The sequence below is a fragment of the Papio anubis genome, chromosome 8 (assembly GCF_008728515.1).
Source record: "Papio anubis isolate 15944 chromosome 8, Panubis1.0, whole genome shotgun sequence".
Taxonomy (NCBI): domain Eukaryota; kingdom Metazoa; phylum Chordata; class Mammalia; order Primates; family Cercopithecidae; genus Papio; species Papio anubis.
The window spans coordinates 94,560,065-94,586,919 of NC_044983.1; the positions used below are offsets into that span (position 1 = coordinate 94,560,065).

General features: G+C 34.3%; 1 protein-coding gene across 1 annotated transcript in view; it reads left to right on the forward strand.

Moving 5' to 3' along the window:
- Positions 1-26,855, forward strand: part of VPS13B (vacuolar protein sorting 13 homolog B) — an 876,795-nt gene that overhangs the window by 159,567 nt on the left and 690,373 nt on the right. The window contains exon 17 of the mRNA XM_031669315.1: positions 10,606-10,787. Coding sequence (XP_031525175.1) covers positions 10,606-10,787 — 182 coding nt within the window. The remainder of the gene's footprint in view (positions 1-10,605; positions 10,788-26,855) is intronic.

Below are 26,855 nucleotides of genomic sequence, written 5' to 3' on the forward strand. Positions count from 1 at the left end.
CATACAATTCAATGATTTTTAATAAATTTACCAAGTTGAGCATTCATCAACAAAATCATATCACCCCAGTTAGATCCTTTGTTACAGTTAATCCTAATTCTTACTCCAACTTCAAGGAACTGTAGATTTACTTTCTATATCTCTAGAAATAGGAAACATCTCTAGACTTGTTTTGTCCCTGGAATCTATAATATGTGGTCTTTTATTTCAGGGTTCATCTGCCTTGTAACATGTATTAGTACTTCACTTCTTTTTATTGCTAAATAGTATTCAGTTGTTTGGATAGACCACTTTTTATTTATCCATTCACCAGTTGATAGACATTTGTGTTGCTTACACTTTTAAGGCTATTATGAATAGTGCTGCCATGAACATGTAGTCTTTGTGTGGACTTAATGGTTTCATTTCTCTTGGGTGGATACCTACAGGGGGATTGTTGGATTATATAGTAAATATATGTTTGACTTTTTAAGAAACTGCCAATCTATTTTGCAATATGATATCATTTTACATTCCTTCTAACAATGTATGATGTCCACAACCTTGCTGACATTTGTTATTGACTATCTTTTTGATTATGTCCATTCCCCACTGGAATGGGGTTTTATAAGAATTTAATTTTATAAGAATGGTAGTTTTATAAGAATTCATTTTTGTTTGCTTAGTTCATTTTAAGATTTTGGATTTTATGTATAGTAATAAGACATTTATTACATTTTTATTTTAGTGGTAGGCAGCTTTTACTTCTTGTATTTTCCTGTTTTTCATCTAATTTTTAAATTCAAATAAAAGTATTTATTCCAGAAGTTTGAAAAATGTTATATATCTCAACAAACAGGATATAATTTGTATTTTATTTGCAAATGCTAAAATCATTGTAATTAAAAATATATGACAAAAGCTGGCCAGGCGTGGTGGCTCACCTTGGTGTAATTCCAGCACCTTGGGAGGCAGAGGCTGGTAGATCACTTCAGGTCAGGAGTTTGAGACCAGCCTGACCAACATGGCAAAACCCCGTCTCTACCAAAAATACAAAAATTAGCCAGATGCAGTGGCGCACTCCTGTAATCCCAGCTTCTCGAAAGACTGAGGCACAATAGTCGCTTGAACCTGGGAGGCGGAGGCTGCAGTGAGCCGAGATTGTGCCATTGCACTCCAGCCTCAGTGACAGAGCAAGACTCTGTTTCAATAAAAAGAAAAAAAATTACAAAAGCTAATGGATATTGAAAAAGATACTCTGATACACTGCTGATGAATGTGAAAATTCAGTGTGATATCATGTATGCATTAAAAAGACCACTGTAGCTGGAAACCATCATTCTCAGCAAACTATCGCAAGAACAGAAAACCAAATACCGCATGTTCTCACTCATAGGTGGGAATTGAACAATGAGAACACTTGGACACAGGAAGGCGAACATCACACACCGGGGCCTGTTGTGGGGTGGGGAGAGGTGATAGGGATAGCATTAGGAGATATAGCTAATGTAAATGACGAGTTAATGGGTGCAGCACACCAACACGGCACATGTATACACATGTAACAAACCTGCACGTTGTGCACATGTACCCTAGAACATAAAGTATTAAAAAATCACTGTAGAAGCATTTGTATTCATGTAAAGATCTTAGTGATCTCTAAGATATATTGTTTACTCATATCAAGTAGGCTGTAGACGTACACCTATGTATATATTCTCATTAAAATCATAAATGTATAATTGAATGCATGAAATGAGTATGCAGAGGTCTGCAGGGATGTATGATAAACTCATAAAAAGTTGTTACCTATAGGGTGTGGAGTTGGGAGTAAATAGTATTAACTTTTCATTTTGTCTATTTAATTTTTTAAAACTTTTAAAACTTTTTTTTCTTTTCATTGAGTATTGATGTGTAAGTTGTCACTGTGTAAAGAAATATACATTTCTTAGTTTTTTAAACTTTTCATTTCTAAGTTGAGTTAGTGAAGAATTGTACTAATTTTATTTTGGAAAAAGTGAACTAATCTTATTTTACTGTACAGGATATGAGTAATAACAAAAATACATTTTTGGAACCAATTTGTAGGTTCAAACTTTGCATTTTGGGACTCTATATAAATCTTTAGATCCAGCTGTTGCTGAGAATATTCTTTCAATTGCTATGAGGTGTGTTGATTTTAAAAGAATGGATGGCTGTTCCTCAAGTGTACATATGGCAAAAATTTAATGGTATCCCTATGAACTTGAATGGATTGTTTAATTTCTTTGCATCAAGTAGTAAGGACTACACTTCCATCGTTTTTATTTAACATTTAGAAGAAGGAATTTTTTTTTTTAAATAGAAATGCCAGTTTGGTCCTGAAGCTCTCTGTTATAGTTTGTCAACAAATGGTACAAGCAAAGTCTTTCAAAGTATTTGTTAATTAGGCCATATTCATTTTTAGTCTTTGCTACTATACAATCAAGACCTACTTGTTTCTATTTCCTTTAATTTATCCTGGAGTTTGTCCAAGTTGAGTTTTAATGAGTTGTTTATCCCACTAGTTACACTAGGATTTATTTTTCCCTAGAGAGTAATGTTTGAATTGATAGTTTTTAAACCTATTCTGTAAAATGAACATATGTTCAGACTAAGACTTCTGGATATGAGGAATAGGCATGTGTTAAAGAAATTATTTTACATTCAACAGCTTAACTGTTAAAATGGAAATTTAGTGATATTTCAAAATATTAGGTAAGTCCAGAAGTTAGAAATTTTTAGTATGAATTTATATTGAACTGTTTTGTTTTAAGTAAAGTTTAATAAATATGTAGTGGTATAAATCACACGGAAAAATACACTTTTTATTGACATTTTAATGAGTCCCACAAATAGTTTAAATAAAGTTGTAAAAGCTGTTGATCTTTAAAAAATTTTTTGAGGTGAATATGGTATAATGTTATGGCTTGATGAATTGGTAATAGATACATTAAAGTATTTGTTATTTTCTACATTTGTTAACTGGTTATAAATATTTCAAAATTGACAAAAGCAAAAGAGAAAAACCCCTCTTCATTGGTATTGTTACATTAACAGATAATTGTGTAAGATACCATCTATTGCTAAGTAATTTCAGATTTATTTATGTCAGTTTAAATACTACTGGAGTATCTAACAGAAGTATAAATAGAATGTATTTTTATTTGTTGTGGGTTACAGCTGAAAAATAAACCACAAAGACATACCCTGTGTGTATAATTGGCGTGTTTATTTTTGAATTCTAACTTTTGTACAAAGTAAGCTTCTCGTTTGATATTAAAATAAATCTGAAGGATAGAATTTTTCCTTACCCTTGGGCATTACTACAATGTACAATATATTAATCTTTCTGAATTTGCATGTGTTTAAGTTTTTATTCAAGTCTATGTTACCCATTTGGGAAAATTTTAGGTGATATAAGCTGGCTTGAAAGAGTACGATATACAGTAGCTGAATTTATTATGAAATAGTAAAGACCTGCTTGTAAAAAAAATGAATCCCGTCTATAATTTTGCCATATAAATACTTACTGCTGTAGTTATATGAACATGGCTCTTGCTACATGATAGGACCTCCTAATTGCCACAGAGTGCCTGAAGATAGATTAATTGTACATTTTTGTATTATAGGAGGTATTCCAAATGTCCGTGTTCTTTACTACTTATCACTAATAAAATGTGGGTTTTTGGCGCAGGGGTGAGGGGTGTTTCAGGAATTTGAACAGAAATTTGAGAACATAGTGGAGAGACCTAGTTAACTATTTTAAAATGCGTATAGAATACAAAGGAAAATGAGAAAGAAAAGAAAATGTCTTTAAAAATGGTCTAAATGTTGGAAAAGCAAAAGGAAATCATAAGGATAATTAACATTCAGGTTTATGAATTCAGTCATATTTGTTTATCCTTCTATTTCTTTTGATCTCTACTACTTTACCTGTTTGGTATAAGGGATCTTTTATTTACTGCATATGTATTTTCTGGTTCATTCTTTCTAATCCTTTGGCTTTTATAGCCAAATATGATCAGGATTGTAGATTGAGGGACACATTTAGGTAGTGTCACATGTTGCTATTAAGGATTTGAAAGTTGTTGGATGAGATAGTGGCTTTCTTGTTGGGCAACTGTGTATTTGATTGATCTTATATACTGATTAAGAGAGATGGGTAGGCTGGCTGCAGTGACTCATGCCTGTAATCCCAACACTTTGGGAGGCTGAGGCAGGAGGATTGCTTGAGCCCAGGAGTTTGAGACCAGCCTGGGCAACGTAGTGAGATCCTGTCTCTATAAAAAAATAAAAATTAGCCAGGCATGCTCGTATGCACCTATAGTCTCAGCTACTCAGGAGACTGAGGTGGGAGGATTGCTTAAGCCTGGGAGATGGAGGCTGCAGTGAAACGTGATCATGCTACTGTATTCCAGCCAGGGCTACAGAGTGAGACCCTGTCTTAAAAAGAGAGAGAGAGAGTGACAGAGACAGAGACAGACAGAGGGAGGGGTGATCCTAGGCTTTTGTTTTTGTCGTTTTGACTTTTTTATTTTTATTTTATTTTTTAGTGAGGGAAAGCATGGTATTTGAATCAGTTTTGCTAAGAACAGAGTTCTAATACTTTAGGGAGCTAGTTTGTTTTCACTGAGCTAAAATTTACAACATAAATTTCATCATTTTAAAGTGTACAATTAAGTGGTTTTTACTATATTCACAGTTTTGTGCAGTCATCACCACTATCTAATTCCAGAACATTTTCAAAACCTCAAAAAAGAAATTCTGTCTCTATGAGTCTGGACATTTTATATTAACAGAATGATATAATATGTGACTTTTTGGTCTGATTTCTTTCAGTTAATGTAATGCTTTAAAGGTTCTTCCATGTTATAGCATGTATCAGTGTTTCATTTTTTATGACCGGATAATATTCCTTTTGTGGATCAAATACATTTTGTTTATTCATCAGTTGGGGTACATTTGTGTTATTCTCATTTTTTGGCTAAGAATACTGCCGCAATGAACATTCATGTGCAATTTTTTTGGTATTAACATGTTTTCAGTCCTCTTGGGTATGTATACACCTATGAATATAATTGCTGGGTCATATGGTAACTCAATGTTCATCTTTTTTACAAATTGCAAAATTGTGTTTTACATAGTAACTTATACCACTGTGTGTGATGTTCCAATTTCTACCTATTCAGGCCATACTTGTTATTTTCTGTTTATTTTTATTTTTTAAAATTACATCCCTTCTGACGGGTACAAAGTGGTATCTAGTGGTTTTCATTTTCATTTCCCTGATGTCTAACAATGTTGAGCATTTTTACCTGTGCTTATTGGCCATTTGTATATCTTCTTTGCCAAGTGTCTTTTCAGGTCCTACGTTCAGTTTAAAAATTGGGCTGTGTATCTTGTTCTTGTTGAATTATGAGAGTTTTTTTTTATATTCTGGAAACTAGACCCTTATCAGATAAATGATTTGCAAATATTCCTCCCATGCTGTAACTTGCCTTTTCATTTTCTTGATAGTATCTCTTGATTCACAAAAGTTCAAAATTCTAATGAAGTCCAATTTATCTTTTTTATTTTGTGGCTTTTGCTTGTTATAGATAAGCAACTATTGTCTAATTCAAGATTGTGGAGATTTATAACTCTGCCTACTTCTAAGACCGTTGTAATTTTACCTCTTTCATCCATTTTGAATTTTTGTGTATGACTTGAGGTATTAGTCCAAATTTATTCTTTTGTATGAGCATATCCAGTTGTTCCAAAACCATTTGCTGAAAATACTGTTCTTTTCCCATTGATTGTTCTTGACATCCTTATCAAAAATCAATTGACCATAGATGTATGGCTTTATTTCCATTGTCAATTTTAGTGCATTCATCTACATGTTTTATCTTTATGCAAGTATGATACTGTTTTAATTACTGTCCCTTTGTAGTAAGTTTTGAAATTGGGAAGTGTGAGTTTTCCAACTTTGTTTTTCTTTTTAAAGATGGTTTTTGCTATTTGAGGTCCCTTGCAACTCCATATGAATTTTGGGGTTACCTTGTTCATTTTTTCAAAATAGGTAGCTGGGGTTTTGATAGGGATTGAATGGAATCTGTTGATCAATTTGGAGAGTGTTGCCATTTTAAAAATGTTAAGTTTTCCAATCCATAAACATGGGATGTCTTTCCATTTTTTTAAGTCTTTTAAAATTTCCTGCAACAATATTTTGTAGTTTTAAGTGTGCAAATTTTACACTTCTTTGTTAAATTTATTCCTAAGTATTTTTTTTTTTTAGTACTGTTAATGGAATTGTTTTCTTAATTTCAGTTTTGGGTTGTTCGTTGTAAGTGTACATTTACTAAAGTGTTTTTTGTGTAATTGCCTTGTGTCTTGCAACCTTGGTGAACTCACTTATTCATTTTTTCCCCTCACTTCTTAAAAGGAAAAAAAAATAGAGATGGGGTTTTGCCATGTTGCCCAGTCTGGTCTTGAACTCCTGAACTCAAGCGATCTGAAATGACAGAAATAGAATTCAGAATATGGTTAGAAACAAAGATCACCAAGATGCAGGAGTATGTTGAAACCCAATCCTAGGAAGCTAAGAATCACAGTAAGACAATACAGCCACTGACAGACAAAATAGCTAGTGTAGACAAGAACTACCTGATAAAGCTGAAAAACACACTACAAGAATTTCATAATGCAATCACAAGTATTAGTAGCAGAATAGACCACTCAGAGGAAAGAGAGCTTGAATGTTGACTTTCTGAAATAAGACAGTCAGACACGAATAGAGAAAAAAAGAATAAAAAGTTATGAACAAAACCTCTGAGCAATATAGGATTATGTAAAGAGACTAAATATGTGATCCATTGGTGTCCCTGAAAGAGATGGGGAGAATGGATGCAACATGGAAAACATATTTCAGCGTATGATTCATGAGAACTTCCCCAATCTAGCTAGAGCCAATATTCCAATTCAGGAAACGCAGAGAACCTCTCTGTGAAGTAATATACTTCACAAGAAGATCATCTCTAAGACACATAATCATCAGATTTTCCAAGGTCGAAATGAAAGAAAATATGTTAAAGGCAGCTAGAGAGAAACGTCAAATCACCTTCAAAAGGAAGCACAACAGAACAAAAGTGAATCTCTCAGGAGAAATCCCACATGCCAGAAGAGATTGGTGGTCACTATTCAACATTCTTAAAGAAAAGAAATTCCAACCAAGAATTTCTTATCTGGTCAAACTAAGCTTCGTAAGTGAAAGAGAAAGAAGATCCTTTTCAGACAAGCCAATGCTGAGAGAATTTGTGATTCCCGGACCTGTCTTAGAAAAGCTCCTGAAAAAAAGCACTAAATATGAAAAGGAAAGACCATTACCAGGCACTATAAAATAACACTTAAGTACACAGAACAGTGACATTATAAAGCAACCATACAAACAAGTGTCTGTAGTAAACAGGTAACTTAATGATGACAGGGTCAAATCTACACATACCAATACTAACCTTGAATGTAAATAGGCTAAATTCTCCAATTAAAAGGCACAGAGAGGCAAACTAGATAAAAAACCAAGTCCCAGTGGAAGGCTGTTTTCAAGAGACCCATCTCACATGCAGTATGACACCCACAGACTACAAATGTCAGTTAGGCCAAATTGATTCACAGTAGTGTTTTTGTTTTTAATTCTTTACTTACGTTCTATTTGTTTTATCAGTTCCCGAGAGAGGAGTATTGAAATCTTCAGGTTTTCGATTTGTCTATTCCTGTTTTCAGTTATGTATTTTAAAAAATGTATGTATTTCGGACATCCGTAGTGCCTACAAACTTAATTAACCATGTTATCATTATGAAAAAATCTCTCTCTATCCATGGTAATAGTCTTTGTTCCAAAGTTTACTTTGTCTAATATTAATGCATGACTCTTTTTTGATTAGAATTATGTGGTATTTCTTTTGCTGGTTTGTTTACTCCTTCATGCTCCTATCCCCTTTATTTTTAACCTATCTACTTTATATTTAAAGTGGATATATAGTTGGTCTTTTTTTTTTTTTCAATATAATCTGAGCATCTCTTCCTTGAACTGGTATGCTTAAGTGTTTCAGACTTAACATAATACCATCTTTTGGGGTTTAGTTCTAGTATCTTGCTGTTTGTTTTCTAGTTGTCCCATCTATTGTTTGTTTTCTTTTTTTCTTTTCCCAACTTTATTTAGATTGATTCCGTTTCATCCTCTCTATTTCATTCTTATTCCACTCTGTCTCCACTATTGCCTTTATTAGTTTTACCTTTTAGTTTTATGGCTTTAGTTGTCCTTGGTTTTACAGTTTACATCTTTTACTTATCACAGCTATCTTCAAATAATGTTATTCTGTGTCATACATTGTGTAAGAACCTCCAATTCCCTCTTCCTATCCTTGGCTATTGGCATTATGCATTCTACTTTTACATATGTTATAAACTCTGTGTTGTTAATGATTTTTGCTTTAAACAGTTAATTCTTAATCTTGTTAGAAGATGAGAATGTTTCTTTCTCCTTCTTCTTCTTTTTTTTTTTTTTTTAAATTCACCCATATATTTACCATTCCCAGCACTCTTCACATTTCTTTGTGTAGAGCCACAAATGTTTCCATCTGGTATCACATTCATTTAGCCTGAAGAATTTTCTTTAACATTTTTTTGTAGTACAGATATGCTGGTGAGGAATTCTTCCCAGTGTTTAGTCATAAAAAAGCTCTTTTGCTAACATTTTTAAAAGATTTTTTTTCTGAATTTTGGATTCTAGGCTGACCGTTTTTCTTTTTTCTTTCTGCATTTCAGTCATGTTATTCTGTTGTCTTCTGTTGTGCATGATTTCTGATGAAGAGTCTGCTTTCATTTTCTAGGTTTGTTTCTTTACATGTGATGTGTTTTTCTCCTTAACACTAGTTTTCAACAATTTGGTTATAATGTGCCTTGCTGTGTTTTTAATTCTCTTCTGCTTGGGGTTTTTTGAACTTCTGGGATATTTGGGTTTATAGTTTTCTTCAAATTGCTTGATAGTGTCCCACATCCCACATCCCATTAAAAGTTTGTTCAGTTATTTTAGTCTCTCTCTCTCTCTTTTTTTTTATTTTTTATTTTTTGAGACGGAGTCTCTCTCTGTCTCCCAGGCTGGAATGCAGTGGCATGATCTCGATCTAGGCTTACTGCAGTCTCCGCCTCCTGAGTTCAAGCAATTCTCCTGCCTCAGGCTCCTGAGTAGCTGGGATTACTAGCATGCGCCACCACGCCCAGCTAATTTTTGTATTTTTAGTAGAGACGGGGTTTTACCATGTTGGTCAGGCTGGTCTCAAGCTCCTGACCTTGTGATCCGCCCGCCTTGGCTTGCCAAAGTGCTGGGATTACAGGCGTGAGCCCCCGCGCCGGGCCTATTTTAGTGTTTTATCTTTCCTGGTCCTTGATTTCCTGGGAACTCCTCAGAGACTAGTCAGGTAGTGGGAGAAGAGAGGGAGGCGTTTGTTCCTACATTTCTGTCTTCTGCATGTATGATTGCAAAGTAGTTTGCTGGTGTCTCATGCTATACGTGGTGGCTTTAGGCAATGCAAATGAAAACTGTGCCTTGAATTGGTCTCCATAGCAGTGGCCAGAATATGAGGTAGGGTGAGAAGCTTTTTAGGTGATACACAAGAGATGTTCTGTACTCTCCATGTGTGGTTACAGTTGGGAAAATGACAAATGATGGAGGGTTTGTGAGGTTGAGGAAAGAGCAGGTTACAGTCTACTATAGTAGCATCCTGATTTTTTTGGTATCTATCTTTTGTTTTATTGTTCTTCTATTTTATCTTGCACGCTTAATTAACCTTCAGTATAAACTTGTTGCTCACAAACATATTGAAATATTTCCTTACTTTGAGGCTTTGTTATTTAGAAAATTTAATTACGTAATTCACTTTATTCATAGACAAAACCAAATGAATAAGGGATCAACAAATTAGATATTCCAGGGCAGAAATTTTAAAAATAATTTTCCATGTTACTATCAAGTAGAGTCTGCATATAATGTAAATACTTCATAAATACTTCTGAGAGAAAGGATTAGGATAGAGGGCTGTGGATCAGGTTGCCTGGATTTAAATTCTAATTTTTCCTTTTTTTAGTAGTATGACATTTGATACCTTAATGTATCTGTGTGTGTCTTGGTTTTCCCATTTGAAAAACTGGTATAATGATAGTACCTCCCTCATAGAGTTATTATGGCAGGATTCAACGTGTTAATAGATAAAAGAAATTTAGAACAATGCAGATTTGCTAGTAAATCCTTTCTAAGTGTTAACAAGCACTATTTTTATTTTTACTTAGAATGATTGCCTTGATTATGTAGTAATTGCTTGAGCAGTGTATGTGTAGGTGAATATGTGTGTATGGACATCATTCTAGTTTATATTTTTATATTTTATTATTCAGAGTTCCTGAAATAGTGAAACTTACAGTTAGCAGAATTGCATATCTATTTTGTTTAATCACATTTTAAAATACTTTGGATGTATACCCTTTCTTCCCTTGCAACCTAAGTCATTTAGTATTTTGTTGTCTGTAAATACTGTTTATTCTATTGTGATTCTTTGTTTTCTTGTGCAGGACCAAAAGATCTCAGATTGCTATAACTGAAGGTATATTTGAACTTCCAAATCTCACAATTCAAGCTACAAGAGCACAGACACTTCTCTTGCAAGCAATATATCAAAGTTGGTCTCATCTTGGAAGTGCCAGCTCTTCTGCAGTGATTGAAGCTTTGATAAATGAAGTCTTCCTAAGTATAGGTAAGAGCACAATCTTTTTGATAAGTATATGGAAAATTTGTGTTAGAGGCAACTAATATTTTATTATGAAAATCATATGTCTAGCATGGTCAACTTAAATTGTAATACGTTTCTGTGAATGTAGATATTTATAGTTTATGCTTAAAATCCAGATTATGAGTTAAGCCATCCAGTTTTATTTCCTCGTACCTATTTCTGCGTGTGTTTCATAATTGCAAAAGATTATTTTTCACCAGCTTCTTGTATAATTTACCCTTTGGATAACTTTTGAGGGTATCAATGTATGTGTTTGAAATGATAACCAAATTATAAGTACAGTATTTTTTATTATACTGGTAAAATGAAATAAATTCTTACTTGTAATACTTGGTTAGTTTGGTAAACAAATTTTTTGTGTGTGTGTGTTTGAAAAGCATTAATCTGACACCCTTAATGAGTTAATTAACTACTAAAAATACAAATTTCTGCTTTGATGTCACTATAAGAGATATCTTCTTATCATTCAGTTTGCATGTAAATAAAAAATTATGGAAGCTTTTTAAAGTTGTTTCAGTTCAAAATAATAATGTTATATTTGTCAGTAACATGAAAGTAGTTTTTAAAGGTTATAATTTAAGTGTAATTATGCTTAAAGTAACATTATTTTTAATTTATCTGTTAAAATAAAGCGACTTTTGTTCTTATATGATGCTTTTGAAGGTTTTAATTTCAGACCTGACATACAAATTAGAGTTTTCTTATTTGGCCTACCCATTAACTAATGTAAAATACAGGTTGATTATCCCTTTTCCAAAGTTCTTGGTACCAGAGTGATTCGAATTTCAGATTTTTTTCAGATTTGGAATATTTGCCCTTACATAATGAGATATACTGGAGTTGTGACTCAAGTCTAAATATGAAATTCATTTGCATTTCATTTACATCTTATACACATCGTCTGAAGGCAATTTTATACAATATTTTTAATAATTTGTGTGACTTAATCACATGAGGTCAGGTGTGGAATTTTCTACTTGTATCATGTCAGTGCCCAAAGAGTTTTGAATTTTGGAGCATTTCAGATTTGGGGTTTTCAGATTAGGGATGCTCAAGTTGTAGTAGTTCTGGTACTGGCTTTTAGCATTATATAAAGAATAACAAGATAAATGTTGCAGTAGGCTAGAGGTTCTTCACTTGGAGCTTATGAAAGGACTTAAGAGTTTTCTGAATCCCTGGAAGTAGCATGCAAATTTTATTGTGTATATAAACACACACACAGACATACATATTTGTATCCTCTTTTTGAATTGAACTTACTGCTCCTAACTGAAACTTTGTACCCTTTGAACAGCATCTTCCTATTACATACCAACCCCCACTCCATTCCGCCTACATTTGGTAACCACCATTCTACTCTAACCACCATTCTACTCTCTACTTCTATGAGTTTGACCTTTTTAGATACCACATTTAAGTGAGATCCTGCAGTACCTGGCTTATTTCACTTAGTATAATGTCCTCCAGGTTCAACTGTGTTGTCTTAAACAACAGACTTTCCTTCTTTTTTTAAGGCAGAATAGTAATCTATTGTGGATATATGCCATATTTTCTTTATCCACTCATCCCTTGATGGACACTGATACTGATTCCATATCTTGGCTGTTGTACAGTGAACACGGGTGTGCAGATATCTCTCTAACATGATTTCATTTTCTTTGGACATATACCCAGAAGTGGGATTGGTGGATCATATGCTAGTTATATTTTTAGATTTTTGAGGAACTTCCATACCATTTTCCATAATGGTTGTACTAATTTTCTTTTTTCTTTTCTTTTTTTTTTGTTTTTTTGAGACAGAGTCTTGCTCTGTTGCCAGGCTGGAGTGCAGTGACACGATCTCAGCTCACTGCAACATCTGCCTCCCAGGTACAAGTGATTCTCCTGCCTCAGCCTCCTGAGTAGCTGGGACTACAGGTGTGCGCCACCATGCCCAGCTAATTTTTTGTATTTTTAGTAGAGACGGGGTTTCACCGTGTTGGCCAGGATGGTCTCTATCTCTTGACCTCATGATCCGCCTGCCTCAACCTCCCAAAGTGCTGGGATTACAGGCGTGAAGGTTGTACTAATTTTCATTCCCACCAATGGTATTCTCTTTTTCTCCACATCCTTGCTAACACTTACCTTTCATCATTTTGAAAATGGCCATTCTAACAGGTATGTGGTTATATCTCATTGTGAATTTAATTTACATTTCTCTAGTAATCAATGATGTTGAGTATGTTTTTATAAACTTGTTGGTCATTTGTATGAACCATTTAGATGTTGGCCATTTGCATTGTTCATTTGTCACCATTTGTCATCTGTTGGCCATTTGTCACCTTTTGAGAAATGTCTGTTCAGGTCCTGTGCCATTTTAAAATTGCGTATTCGTTTTCTTATTATTGAGTTGAGTTCCTTAGATATTTTGGATAACAACTCTTTATCAGAGGGATGGTTTGCAAATTTTTCTCGCAGTTTCTGTGTTCTTCCTTCGTTCTGTTGTTTCTTTTGCTCTGCAGAAGATTTTGTTTGATGCAGTTCCATTTTTCTGTTATTGCTTTCATTTCCTGTGCTTTCAGGGTTATAGTCAATGCCCAGACCAATGAAGCTTTGTCCGTAAGTTTCTTCTAGTAGATTTATAGTTTCAGGTCTTATATTTAAGTCTTTAATCCCTTCTGAATTGGTTTTTCCTCATGGTGTTAGGTAAGGATTCAATCTCATTGTTCTGCATGTAGATATCCAGTTTTCCTAGCAGCATTTATTGAAGAATCTGTTCTTTCCCTATTGTATATTCTTGGCATCTTCATCAAAAATCAATTGTCCGTAAATGTGTGGGTTTATTTTGAATTCTGTCTTGTTTTGTAGGTTGATGTGTCTGTCTGTCTTCATGACAGTACCATGCTGTTTTGATTGCTATAGCTTTTTAGTATAAAGTCAGATAGTGTGATTTTTTTCAGCTTTATTCTTTTTTGTTTAAGATTGCTTTGGTTCTTTGAGGTATTTTATTCCATATGAATTTATGGATTTTTTTTACTATTTCTGTGAAAAATGACATTAGAATTTTGATAGGGGTTGCATTGAATCTGTAGCTTGTTTTGGGTAACATGGACATTTTAACATTAGTTCTCTCATTTCAGTAGAACAGAACTTACCTTTCCATTTATTTGTGTTTTTTTTTTAGTTTTTTTTTTTTTTTTATCACTGTGTTATACTTTTCAGTACATAGATCTTTCATATCCTTGGTTAAATTTATATCTATGTATTTTTGTTTCTGCTATTATAAATGGGATTGTTTTCCTAATTTCTTTTATGGATAGTTTTAGTTTTGGACATGTTAATGCATAAAAATGGTACTGATTTTTACATGTTGATTTTGTAACCTACATCTTTACTGAATTCACTTATCAGTTCTAAAAGTTTTTGGATGGAGTCTTTAGGGATTTGTTTTTTTTTTTTTTTTTTTGATTTGGAGTCTCCCTCTGTCCCCCAGGCTGGAATGCAGTGGTGTGATCTTGGCTTACTGCAACCTCCATCTCCTGGGTTTGTAACTGGGATTACAGGCACGTCACCCCACCCGGGTAGGTTTTTTGTATTTTTAGTAGAGATGGGGTTTCACCATGTTGGTCAGGGTGGTCTTGAACTCCTTACCTCAAGTAATTCACCCACCTTGTCCTCCTAAAATACTGGGATTACAGGTGTGAGCCACTATGCCTGGCCGGGATTTTTACATAAAAGATCATATTGTCAACAAGTAGAGACAATTTAACTTTTTTTTTTTCTATTACAATACCTTTTATTTCTTCCTCTTGATTAGTTTTTCTGAATAGGACTTCCAGTACTGTGTGGAAAAGAAGTAGTGAGAGTGAGCATTCTTGTCAGGTCACTATCTTTAAAGATTTCAACATTTCACTCTTCCATATGATGTTAGCCATGGGCTTGTTCTGTATGTCCTTTATTGTGTTTAGGTACATTCCTTCTATACCTAATCTGTTAGTAGTTTTGATCATGAAAGGCTGTTGAATTTTGTCAAATGCTTTTTCTGCATCTATTGGGATGATGATATGACTTTTGTCCTTTATTTTGTTAATGTGGTGTATCATATTTATTGAGTTGTATTTGTCAAACCATCCTTGCATCGCGTGAATAAATACCACTGTATCATGGCAAAAGATTATTTTAATGTGTTGTTGAATTTCATTTAATATTTTGTTAAGAATTTTTACATCTATGTTCGCCAGAGATATTGGTCTGTAAGTTTGTCTTCTTGTAGTGCCCTTTTCTGGCTTTGGTATGAGGGTAATGCTAGCCTTCTAAAATGAGTTTGAAAGTATTCTCTCTTCAGATTTTTGGAAGAGTTTGAGAAGTGATCAATGTTAATGGTTCTTTAAATGTCTGGTAGAATTCATCCAGTCCAGAACTTTTCTTTGATGGGGACTTTTTGTTACTGATTCACTCTTCTTACTCATTATTGGTCTACTTGTATTTTCCATTCTTTCGTGATTAAGTCTTGATAGGTTAAATGTGTCTAGGAATTTATTAATTTCTTTTAGCTTATCCAATCCATTGATGTAGTGTTGTTCATAGTAGCCGCTTATGATGAGTCTACATATTTCCATTGTTTCTATCAGCTGTAATCTCTCCACTTTTATTTTTAATTTTATTTATTTGAGCATGCTTCTTTTTTCTTAGTCTATTGAAGGGTTTATCTTGTCAAAAATCCAACTCTTATTTTTATTTTTAAAATTGTTTTCCTAGTCTCTGTGTATTTCTGTTTTGATATTTGTGCTTTTCTTTCTCCTGCTGACTTTAGACCTTTTTTTAGTTCCTTGAAGTATAATGTTTGATGATTTATTTGAAATATTTGTTTTTTTATTTAGGCATGTATTGCTGTAATCTTCTTTCTTAGAACTACTTCAGCTGCATTTCCTAGGTTGTGTATTTTGTGTTTACATTTTCATTTGTCTCAAGATACTTTTTGATTTCATCTTTACCTGTTGGTAATTTAGGAACATGTTGTTTGATTTTCACATATTTGTGATTTTCCCCAAGATTTATTTTTGGGGTGGTGAAAATATTCTGTAATTATATAGTTGTGATGGGATTCATAACCTTGCATTAGGTTGATACAAAAGTAATCACCATTAATTTGAATGGCAAAAAACACGATTACATTTGTACCAACCTAATATATATGGTAAAATCCATTTAATTACACACTTTGAAAAAATGAGGGTTATGTTATATGAATTTTGTCTTCAAAAAACGTTTTAATTTGATGATTATTTAAGTAGACTATGTTATTGCCAGTCTATATGGATTTACTATTCAAAATCTTAACCTTTTTGATGCTAGCCCATCTATAAGTTAACTCTACAGTAACATCTTCCTTGGCATTAGCACTTATCACTGTCTGAAACTGTCTAATTCATTTATTTGTTTATTTGCTAAATTTCTATTTCCTGTGATGTTTTCTTCAGAGTATTTTTTGGTTTATTGTCTCACAATATTAATGTATTTTTAAAATTTAAAATTTTTATTTTTGTTAATTGGCTTAGATAGCCTGAACATTCATATTAGTAAGCTCATGAAATAATTTGCTTTTATAATTTTTTTTCCTAGCCAAACCTATTCCATTTTTACTTTTCTGAATTTATGAAATGGACTGTGCTATGAAAAAGCGTTTTATTTCAAATTTCCTTTTCTACAAATATTCTGTGTTTAAAAGAATGCTGGCATATGTATTGAAAAATTCATCAGGCAAGTGACAACAGATTGTTATTTGTAACCTGATGTTCTGTCATTTAGAAACCTAAAATTAGTGGGACTAATTTTTGCATAGTGAGGAGTTGAAGAAATTAAAATGATGTTAAGACGTTTCTTTGCCAAATAATTTTATTTTTATCAAATGAAATATCTACAAAATTTATAACAGATTAAAGAGAAACCATCAGCTAAGACAGTTTTAAAAAGCCAGATTTCCAGGTGGCCAGTTTTCTTGTCTTCCCCCACACGACCCCCAAAAAACAAAACCTCATTCTATGCTTTGTATTCTTACTGAGTGCTTAAAGGATTGTGCCTTCAAATAGTTCTATCTAAAGATCCAGGAAATGTGTATGTGTATAGGGTGTAAAGTTTTAGCATTTTATTATTTTGCATCTGAGGACTCTCATTACACAGTACTCAGCACTGTTAAGCTTTGTTTAATATGTTTTGTGTTAAGTATGGGATCCTTTGCTTTACGACTAGTTTCCATTTCCCGCATTAATAAAGAGATTATACAAGTTGTGTACATTTTTGGATCTCTCAGACTTAGGTTCTGATAATGTGTGATAGAAGAACTGTTATTATTATCATTATTATTATTATATTTTTTGAGATGGAATCTCGCTCTGTCACCCAGGCTGGAGTGCAGTGGTGCGATCTTGGCTCACTGCAAGCTCCATCTCCTGGGTTCATGCCATTTTCCTCCTGAGTAGCTGGGACTACAGGTGCCCGCCACTATGCCTGGCTAATTTTTTGTATTTTTAGTAGAGATGAAGTTTCATCGTGTTAGTCAGGATGCTCTCGATCTCCTGACCTTGTGATCCGCCCACCTCGGCCTCTCAAAGTGCTGGGATTACAGGCGTGAGCCACCGCACCCACCCCAGAACCATTATTTTTAAAGTCTACGTTTGACTGTACACCACCTTTCATCATAATCTCATGCCTCTAGCCTACCCTCCTACTTGCTGTCTTAATTCATATTATTGATAGTTACCGACCAACAGTATCCAGTTTTTTCCTGTGTATGGCTTTTTCTTCTATCTGGAACCCAATTCTGTTTGATTACATTCTCCTACATTTTCCTCTCTTTGAGTACTAGTTTTATTTTAACACTAGTCTTTTTCCTTGAATTTAACACTATGCTAATTACAGTCTACTTGTACTTCAGAAAAATTACATTCTTTTTTTTTAAAATTTATTTTTATTATTATTATACTTTAAGTTCTACGGTACATGTGCATAATGTGCAGGTTTGTTACATATGTATACTTGTGCCATGTTGGTGTGCTGCACCGATCAACTCGTCAGCACCCATAAACTCATCATTTACATCAGGTATAACTCCCAGTGCAATCCCTCCCCCCTCCCCCCTCCCCATGATAGGCCCCGGTGTGTGATGTTCCCCTTCCCGAGTCCAAGTGATCTCATTGTTCAGTTCCCACCTATGAGTGAGAACATGCAGTGTTTGGTTTTGTGTTCTTGTGATAGTTTGCTAAGAGTGATGGTTTCCAGCTGCATCCATGTCCATACAAAGGACACAAACTCATCCTTTTTTATGGCTGCATAGTATTCTATGGTGTATATGTGCCACATTTTCTTAATCCAGTCTGTCACTACTGGGTACATAACGAAATGAAGGCAGAAATAAAGATGTTTTTTGAAACCAATGAGAACAAAGATACAACATACCAGAATCTCTGGGACACATTTAAAGCAGTGTGTAGAGGGAAATTTATAGCACTAAATGCCCACAAGAGAAAGCAGGAAAGATCTAAAATTGACACTCTAACATCACAATTAAAAGAACTAGAGAAGCAAGAGCAAACACATTCGAAAGCTAGCAGAAGGCAAGAAATAACTAAGATCAGAGCAGAACTGAAGGAGATAGAGACACAAAAAACCCTCCAAAAAATCAATGAATCCAGGAGTTGGTTTTTTGAAACGATCAACAAAATTGACAGACCGCTAGCAAGACTACTAAAGAAGAGAAGAGAGAAGAATCAAATAGACGCAATAAAAAATGATAAAGGGGATATCACCACCGACCCTACAGAAATACAAACTACCATCAGAGAATACTATAAACACCTCTACTCAAATAAACTAGAAAATCTAGAAGAAATGGATAATTTCCTGGACACTTACACTCTTCCAAGACTAAACCAGGAAGAAGTTGAATCCCTGAATAGACCAATAGCAGGCTCTGAAACAGAAAAATTACATTCTCTTCCACATTCCTACTATTTTTTCAGGTATTCTCTCCTCCTCCATGTCAGAAATATTTTATTCTTTCTTTTCCTTTCCCTTCCTTCTGTTAAGTTTTTAAAAACAGTTTTATTTAGATAAAATTTTTGTACCACACTATTTATTCCTTTTCAGGTATGTAGTTTAGTGGCTTTTAATATATTCACAGAGTTGTGTATCCATTACCATAATCAATTTTAGAACGTTTCCAGCATCCCTGAATGAAGCCTTGCATTCCTTAGCTATCACTCCTGGAGCCTCCCATTTTCCCAGCAATAGGCAAATACTAATCTACTTTTTGTCTATATGGATGTGCCTATTGTGGACACTTCATATAAATGAATTACATAAAATGCAGTTCTTTGTGACTGCATATTAGTGCATTTTTCCACTTAGCATACTATTTCAGAGTTTGCCCATATTGTAGCATATGTCAGTGCTCATTCCTTTTTATTGCCAAATAGTATTCCATTTTATCCATGTACCATATTTTGTTAATTCATTAATCAGTTGATGGACCTTTGCATTATTTCTATTTCTGACTATTGTGAATAATGTTGCTTTGAACTTTCAAGTACAGGTCTTTTTTTTTTTTTTTTTTTTTTGTGAATGTATGCTTTTATTTCTTTTCTGTATGTATACCTATACATATAATTGCTGGGTCATATGGTAATTTTATTTGTAACCTTTTGAGGAGCTGCCAGACTGTTTTCTAAAACAGCTGTATCATTGTACTTTCCATTGGCAATGTGTGATGGTTCTAATCTCTCCACATCCTCATCATATTGTTATCTGTCTTTTGTGTTCCAGCCATCATTGTAGGTGTGAAGTGGCATCATTATGGCTTTCCTTTTCATTTCCCTCGTGGCTAATGATGTCGAGTATCTTTTCATGTGTTTATTAGCTATTTATATCTCTTCTATGGAGAAATTTTTCAAATCCTTTGCTTATTTTAAGATCTGCCTCTTTTATCTTTTTCTTTTAAAATGTGAGAATTCTTTATATAATTTAGATAAAAGTTTCCTATCAGATATGGTTTGCAAATGTTTCGTGTAATTTTGTGGGTTATCTTTTTACTTTTTTGATGGTGACTTTTGTCTAAGTTTTTTCATTACCCTCAAGTACATCTTCTTTACACTGGACCTTGTTATCATTTAGAAATGGTTTATCCCTTTGATACTGATATTGATTCTTCGTCATCATCATTACTTTTAGTCCTTTTATTTTTTTCATTTTATTAATATCACAGAATCCTTTTTGGTCTTACTCTTTAGCTTCATTCCCATTGGCCAACATTATCTATGATGCTATAATTTTAGACTATTTTTTTCCTTTCTCTGTTTATCTTTGTTTTCTCCATGCCTATTCTGTCATTCGTTTGCAAATAAGAAATGTGTGTATGTTTCACTTTTACTACCACCAAAATAACAGTATCTGACCTGAATTAAACTGTTACTGATGTTTGATAATTCTTATAAAATGCATGTGTATAATTGAGTTCCTATTTTTACCATTTCTTTCATTATAAATTATGGTTTATTAGCGAGTTTTGAAATCAACTTCCTTGATTACTACTAAGAATTTGAAAAGACTAGAATAGAAACTTTGTGCCTCAGTCTTCTCATTCTAAATGTTGGACTAATGTGCCACAAAAGCAATAACAAATTTAACTTCAAGCATCAAAACTGCAAAGTGCTTTTAGTGAGAAAATTTTTTCTTTGATAAATGCTATATCACAAAAGTGAGAGATAAATTTTCATTGTTGAATCAGTCACTAATTTCTATTTTGTGAATGAGTTTAAGAGGCTTTAGGAGAATATCTGTGGATGTTGAGTTATGTTTTATAATGCTACAATGATGAATCCTTCTTCCTCAGCTCTTGCAAAAATCAAATTAAAAGTATATTAAAATAAAAAAGTTATATGCTGGTGCTTGCTAGGGATTTGATTTTGTGCATTGAATATTATTAATCTTTATGTTACATATAAATACTGGTTTAGTGTCTTAGTATCTCTGTTGCATATTATTTTCACTTTTCAACTGTTGACACTTAGGAAAGATCACTGAATTGGAGTGTGAAGACTTTCTCAATAACTATAGGTATGACTAAATAAAGGTCAGTTTGTTTCATTAAGTTTTAGTTAATTTTCTCATCTATAAAATGATGAAAATATTTTTATAGCTGCTCATAGAGTTCTTGCGAATGCCAAATATATTATTGTCTGTGGGCTTAATCTGTTGTTCTTGTCGTAGACATAGGCCTTGCTGGAATCATCTATCTGAAGATATTACCTATGGAAGTTGTTCTAGGATATAAAGTTCTTGGAGACTGAGATAACACCAGTCAGAATTGGAGTCTAGGTGATCTGTTGTTTTAGTTACAAGGATGATAGAGTGAAGGTAAATTCAAAGAGTAAACCAAGAAAGAAAATAGGATAATGAATAGATATTGATGAGAGAAGAATAAAATTCAAGACATTGGTTAGGTCTAGCTGTTTGAACTTAGTGAAGAAAGTATATATTTGTGCCCCATTAATGTAGCTATTTACAAGAGGCCTCACTAGGCTCACAGAAACGTATGAAGAACTAGATATTTTCAGTTCTACAGATTCCCAAGGGGAGGGAGTCAATAGACCTGTGAATGGATGTGACAATGCAACGGGATATCTAGAAGAAATGGATAAATTCCTGGACACATACACCCTCCCAAAACTAAGCCAGAAAGAAGTCAAATCTCTGAATAGACCAATAACAATTTCTGAAATTAAGGCAGTAATTAACAGCCTACCAATCAAAAAAAGCCCAGGACCAGATGGATTCACAGTTGAATTCTACCAAAGTTACAAAGAAGAGCTGGTGCCATTCCTTCTGAAACTATTCCAAATAACAGAAAAATAGAGACTCCTCCCTAACTCATTTTATGAGGCCAGCATCATCCTGATACCAAAACCTGGCAGAGACACAACAAAAAAAATTGGGCGCAGTGGCTCACAACTGTAATCCCAGAACTTTGGGAGGCTGAGGCGGGCGGATCATGAGGTCAGGAGACCGAGACCATCCTGGCTAATACGGTGAAACCCTGTCTCTACTAAAAAAAAATGCAAAAAATTAACTGGGCATGGTGGCAGGCACCTGTAGTCCCAGCTACTCTGGAGGCTGAGGCAGGAGAATAGCGCGAACCCAGCAGGTGGAGCTTGCAGTGATCAGAGATCGCGCCATTACACTCCATTCTGGGTAACGGAGCGAGACTCTGTCTCCAAAAAAAAAAAAAAAAAAAACCAAAGAAAATTTCAGGCCGATATCCCTGATGAACTTCCATGTGAAAATCCTTGATAAAATACTGGCAAACCAAATCCAGCAGCACATCAAAAAGCTTATCCACCATGATCAAGTTGGCTTCATCCCTGGGATGCAAGGCTGGTTCAACATAATGCAAGTCAATAAACGTAATCCATCACATAAAGAGAACCATTGACAAAAACCACATGATTATCTCAATAGATGCAGAAAAGGCCTTCAATAAAATTCAACACCCTTTCATCTAAAAACTCTCAATAAACTAGGTATTGATGAAACGTATCTCAAAATAATAAGAGCTACTTATGACAAACTCAAAACCAATATCATATGGAATGGGCAAAAGCTGGAGGCATTCCCTTGGAAAACTGGCACAAGAAAAGTATGCCCTCTCTCAGCACTCCTATTCAACACAGTATCAAAGAACTCCAACAAATTTACAAAAGAAAAAAAACATGAAAAACCATCAAAAAGTGGGCCAAAAGGATATGAACAGACATTTCTCAAAGAGGACATTCATACAGCCAACAGACATATGAAAAAATGCTCATCATCACTGGCCATCAGAGAAATGCAAATCAAAACCACAATGAGATACCATCTCACACACCAGTTAGAATGGCGATCATTAAAAGTCAGGAAACAACAGGTGCTGGAGAGGATGTGGAGAAATAGGAACACTTTTACACACTGTTGTTAGTGGGATTGCCTTAAACTAGTTCAACCATTATAAGGAGGAAAACAGTATGGCGATTCCTCAAAAAGGATCTAGAACTAGATGTACCCGTATGACCCAGCCATCCCATTACTGGGGATATACCCAAAGGATTATAAATTATGCTGCTATAAAGACACATGTACATTATGTTTATTGCAGCACTATTCATAGCAAAGACTTGAATCAACCCAAATGTCCATCAGTGACAGGTGGATTAGAAATGTGGCACATATACACCATGGAATACTATGCAGCCATAAAAGGATGAGGTTCGTCCTTTGTAGGGACATGGATGCAGCTGGAAACCATCATTCTTAGCAAACTATCACAAGAACAGAAACCAAACACTGCATGTTGTTCTCACTCATAGGTGGGGAACTGAACAGATGGATCACTTGGACTCAGGAAGGAATTAACATCACACACGGGGGGCCCTATCATGGGGAGGGAGGGAGGGATTACGTGGGAGTTATACCTGATGTAAATGAATGAGATTGATGGATTGCAACAGACTAACATGGCACAAGTATACATATCTTAACAAACCTGCATGTTATGCACATGTACCCTTAAAGGTATAATAATAATAAAATAAATAAATAAATAAAAAAGAAAGAAGTTCTGGCCAGGGCAATCAGGCAAGAGAAAGAAATAAAGGTATTCAGACGGAAAGAGAGGAAGTCAAATTGTCTCTCTTTGCAGATGACATGACTGTATATTTAGAAAACCCCATCGTCTCAGCCCAAAATGTCCTTAAGCTGATAAGCAACTTCAGCAAAGTCTCAGGATACAAAATCAATGTGCAGAAATCACAAGCATTCCTATACACCAATAATAGACAAACAGCCAAATCATGAGCAAACTCCCATTCACAATTGCTACAAAGAGAATAAAATACCTAGGGATACAACTTACAAGGGATGTGAAGGACCTCTTCAAGGAGAGCTACGAACCACTGCCCAAGGAAATAAGAGAGGACACATACAAATGGAAAATCATTCCATGTTCATGGATAGGAAGAATCAATATCGTGAAAATGGCTATACTGCCCAAAGTAATTTATAGATTCAATATATCCCCATCAAGCTACCATTGACTTTCTCCACAGAATTGGCAAAAACTACTTTAAATTTCATATGGAACTGAAAAAGAGCCTGTATAGCCAAGACAGTCCTAAACAAAAAGACCAAAGCTGGAGGCATCACAGTACCTGACTTTAAAATATACTAAAAGGCTACAGTAACCAAAACAGCATGGTACTGGTACCAAAACAGATATATCAAACAATGGAACAGAACAGAGGCCTCAGAAATAACACCACACATCTACAACCATCTGATCTTTGACAGACCTAACAAAAACTAGCAATGGGGAAAGGATTCTCTGCTTAATAAATGGTTTTGGGAAAACTGACTAGCCATATGAAGAAAACTGAAACTGGATCTCTTCCTTACATCTTATACAAAAATTAACTCAAGATGGATTAAAGACTTAAATGTAAGGCCTAAAACCACAAAAACTGTAGAAGAAAACCTAGGCAATACCGTTCAGGACATAGTCACCGGCAAAGACTTTGTGACTAAAACCCCAAAAGGAATGGCAACAAAAGCCAAAATTGACAAATGGAATCTAATCAAACTAAAGAGCTTCTCTGCACAGCAAAAGAAGCTATCATCAGTGTAAACAGGCAGCCTACAGAATGGGAGAAAATTTTTGTAATCTGTCCATCTGACAAAGGTCTAATATTCAGAATCTACAAGGAACTTAAACACATTTACAAGAAAAAAAAATACCATGAAAAAGTGTGCGAAAGATATGAATAAACAATTCTCAAAAGAAGACATTTGTGTGGCCAAGAAACAGAAAAAAAGCTCATCATCACTAGTCATTAGAGAAATGCAAATAAAAACCACAGTGAGATACTATCTCACACCAGTTAGAATGGCGATCATTAAAAAGTCAGGAACCAACAGATGCTGGAAAGGATGTGGAGAAATAGAAATGCTTTTACACTGTTGGTGATAGTGTAAATTAGTTTAACCGTTGTGGAAGATACTGTGGCAATTCCTCAAGGATCTAGAACCAGAAATACCATTTGACCCAGCAATCCCATTACTGGGTATATACCCAAAGGATTATAAACTATTCTACATAAAGACACATGCATTTGTATGTTTATTGCAGCACTATTCACAATAGCAAAGACTTGGAACCAACCCAAATGTCTGTCAATGATAGACTGGATAAAGAAAATGTGGCACATATACACCATGGAATACTATGTAGCCATAAAAATGGATGGGTTCATGGTTTTTGCAGGGAGATGGATGGAGCTAGAAACCATCATTCTCAGCAAATTAACACAGGAACAGAAAACCAAACACCACATGTTCTCACTCATAAGTAGGAGCTGAACAGTGGGAACACATGGACACAGGGAGGGGAACATCACACACTGGGGTTTGTTGGGGGTTGGGGGGGCTAGGGGAGGGATAGCATTAGGAGAAATGCCTAATGTAGATGATGGGTTGATGGGTGCCGTGAACACCATGGCACGTGTATACCTTTGTAACAAAACTGTATGTTCTGCACATGTATCCCAGAACTTAAAGTAGAATAATAATAATAAAAAAAATGAAACTTTATACTTTCATTTACTTTTCACATACTTTACAGCTGTCTGCTTAGCGTTTTTCATCTAGTGAGCTGTATAATGTAAGGACTGGATAACATTAAATTTACTTGGATAGACTGAGTTGGCTCACCTATTTTAGATTGATATTTCTCATTTATTAATTTCATTGGCTTCTTACCAGAAACATTGTTGTTGGCAGATTATATATCCTTTTTTACAGATGGGAACATTTATGCTTAGAACAATTTAGTGTTTTTCTTAAATATCATCCCACAGCTATTCACTGACTAAGTCATTTTTTGAAGCCAGACCTTGGAATTTTCTGTTACTATTATGTCTGCAATACCAAACTACCTCTGGTAAATGAGATCAGATAAAGTGTGTTACTTCATTAGAAAATATTAATGAAATTATAGCAAATATTGGAAATGTAATTAAAATAATAAATTATAAAGGATAGAGATTAAAATTTGAGCTAATACATATTATTAATCAGGTTATTGAATTATATATTTTTGTTATTCGTGTTTCTGATGGCTCTTAAATCATAGAAATTCTAACCCTGTCTTTTTGCGAGAGGCTTAAATATAAAGTCACACATGGCTTTGGTTTTGCTCTGGAAAACAAGGACTTGCTACCACTTTTCCTTGTTCAGAAGCTCATTATTTTGTTGACAGTGTAGTTCCATTAATCTGGTATTTGCAGGGAAATAACTTACAGACTTTAAAATCTGTGCTAAAGGTGATCAAATGGACATTCGAATCCCTCATTTAAGTTATGTCTTAATGTTAAAATAAAAATCTACTTTCCAGAAAGTAACTGTTAAAGTATTTTATGCAAGATTTCATGTGGGATACCTTAATGGTTGAATAATAAATTTTACCTCATAAAAATGAAATTCAATAATACAGTAGCTTTCTCAGCTCAGTAGCATCTGGTCTATTCTCATGAGAGCCAATATTTTCCAACTCATTAGGATCATGTCGTTCTGTATGTCGTCAACATTGACCTAGCCAAGCTACCTTTACTTACATAACTGCCAAACTATTAAATAGGTCTCTTGTGGAGTGAAGTCAAATATTCCTCTTACTTTACTTCTGCCTTAGAAGAGGGGAAGAAAATGTACATACTGTAACATTTAAACATCTGGTCTAAAACCACATCACTGTGACTCTGAATAAAGTTACGGAGGTATTCTTCCCAGGTGTGCATATAAAAAGGATTTTGGAGTTGTCGAATAGTTATTTAATCACTTAGGAAAAAGATTGAGGTAAATTGATATGCTTTTTCTATTCCTCTGTTTTCAGACTACTTCCCCCAATTCCACCATGTCTGCTAAATATTTCTAATGTGTTCTAAGATACATATTTTTGAGATGTTATAAAATTTTCTT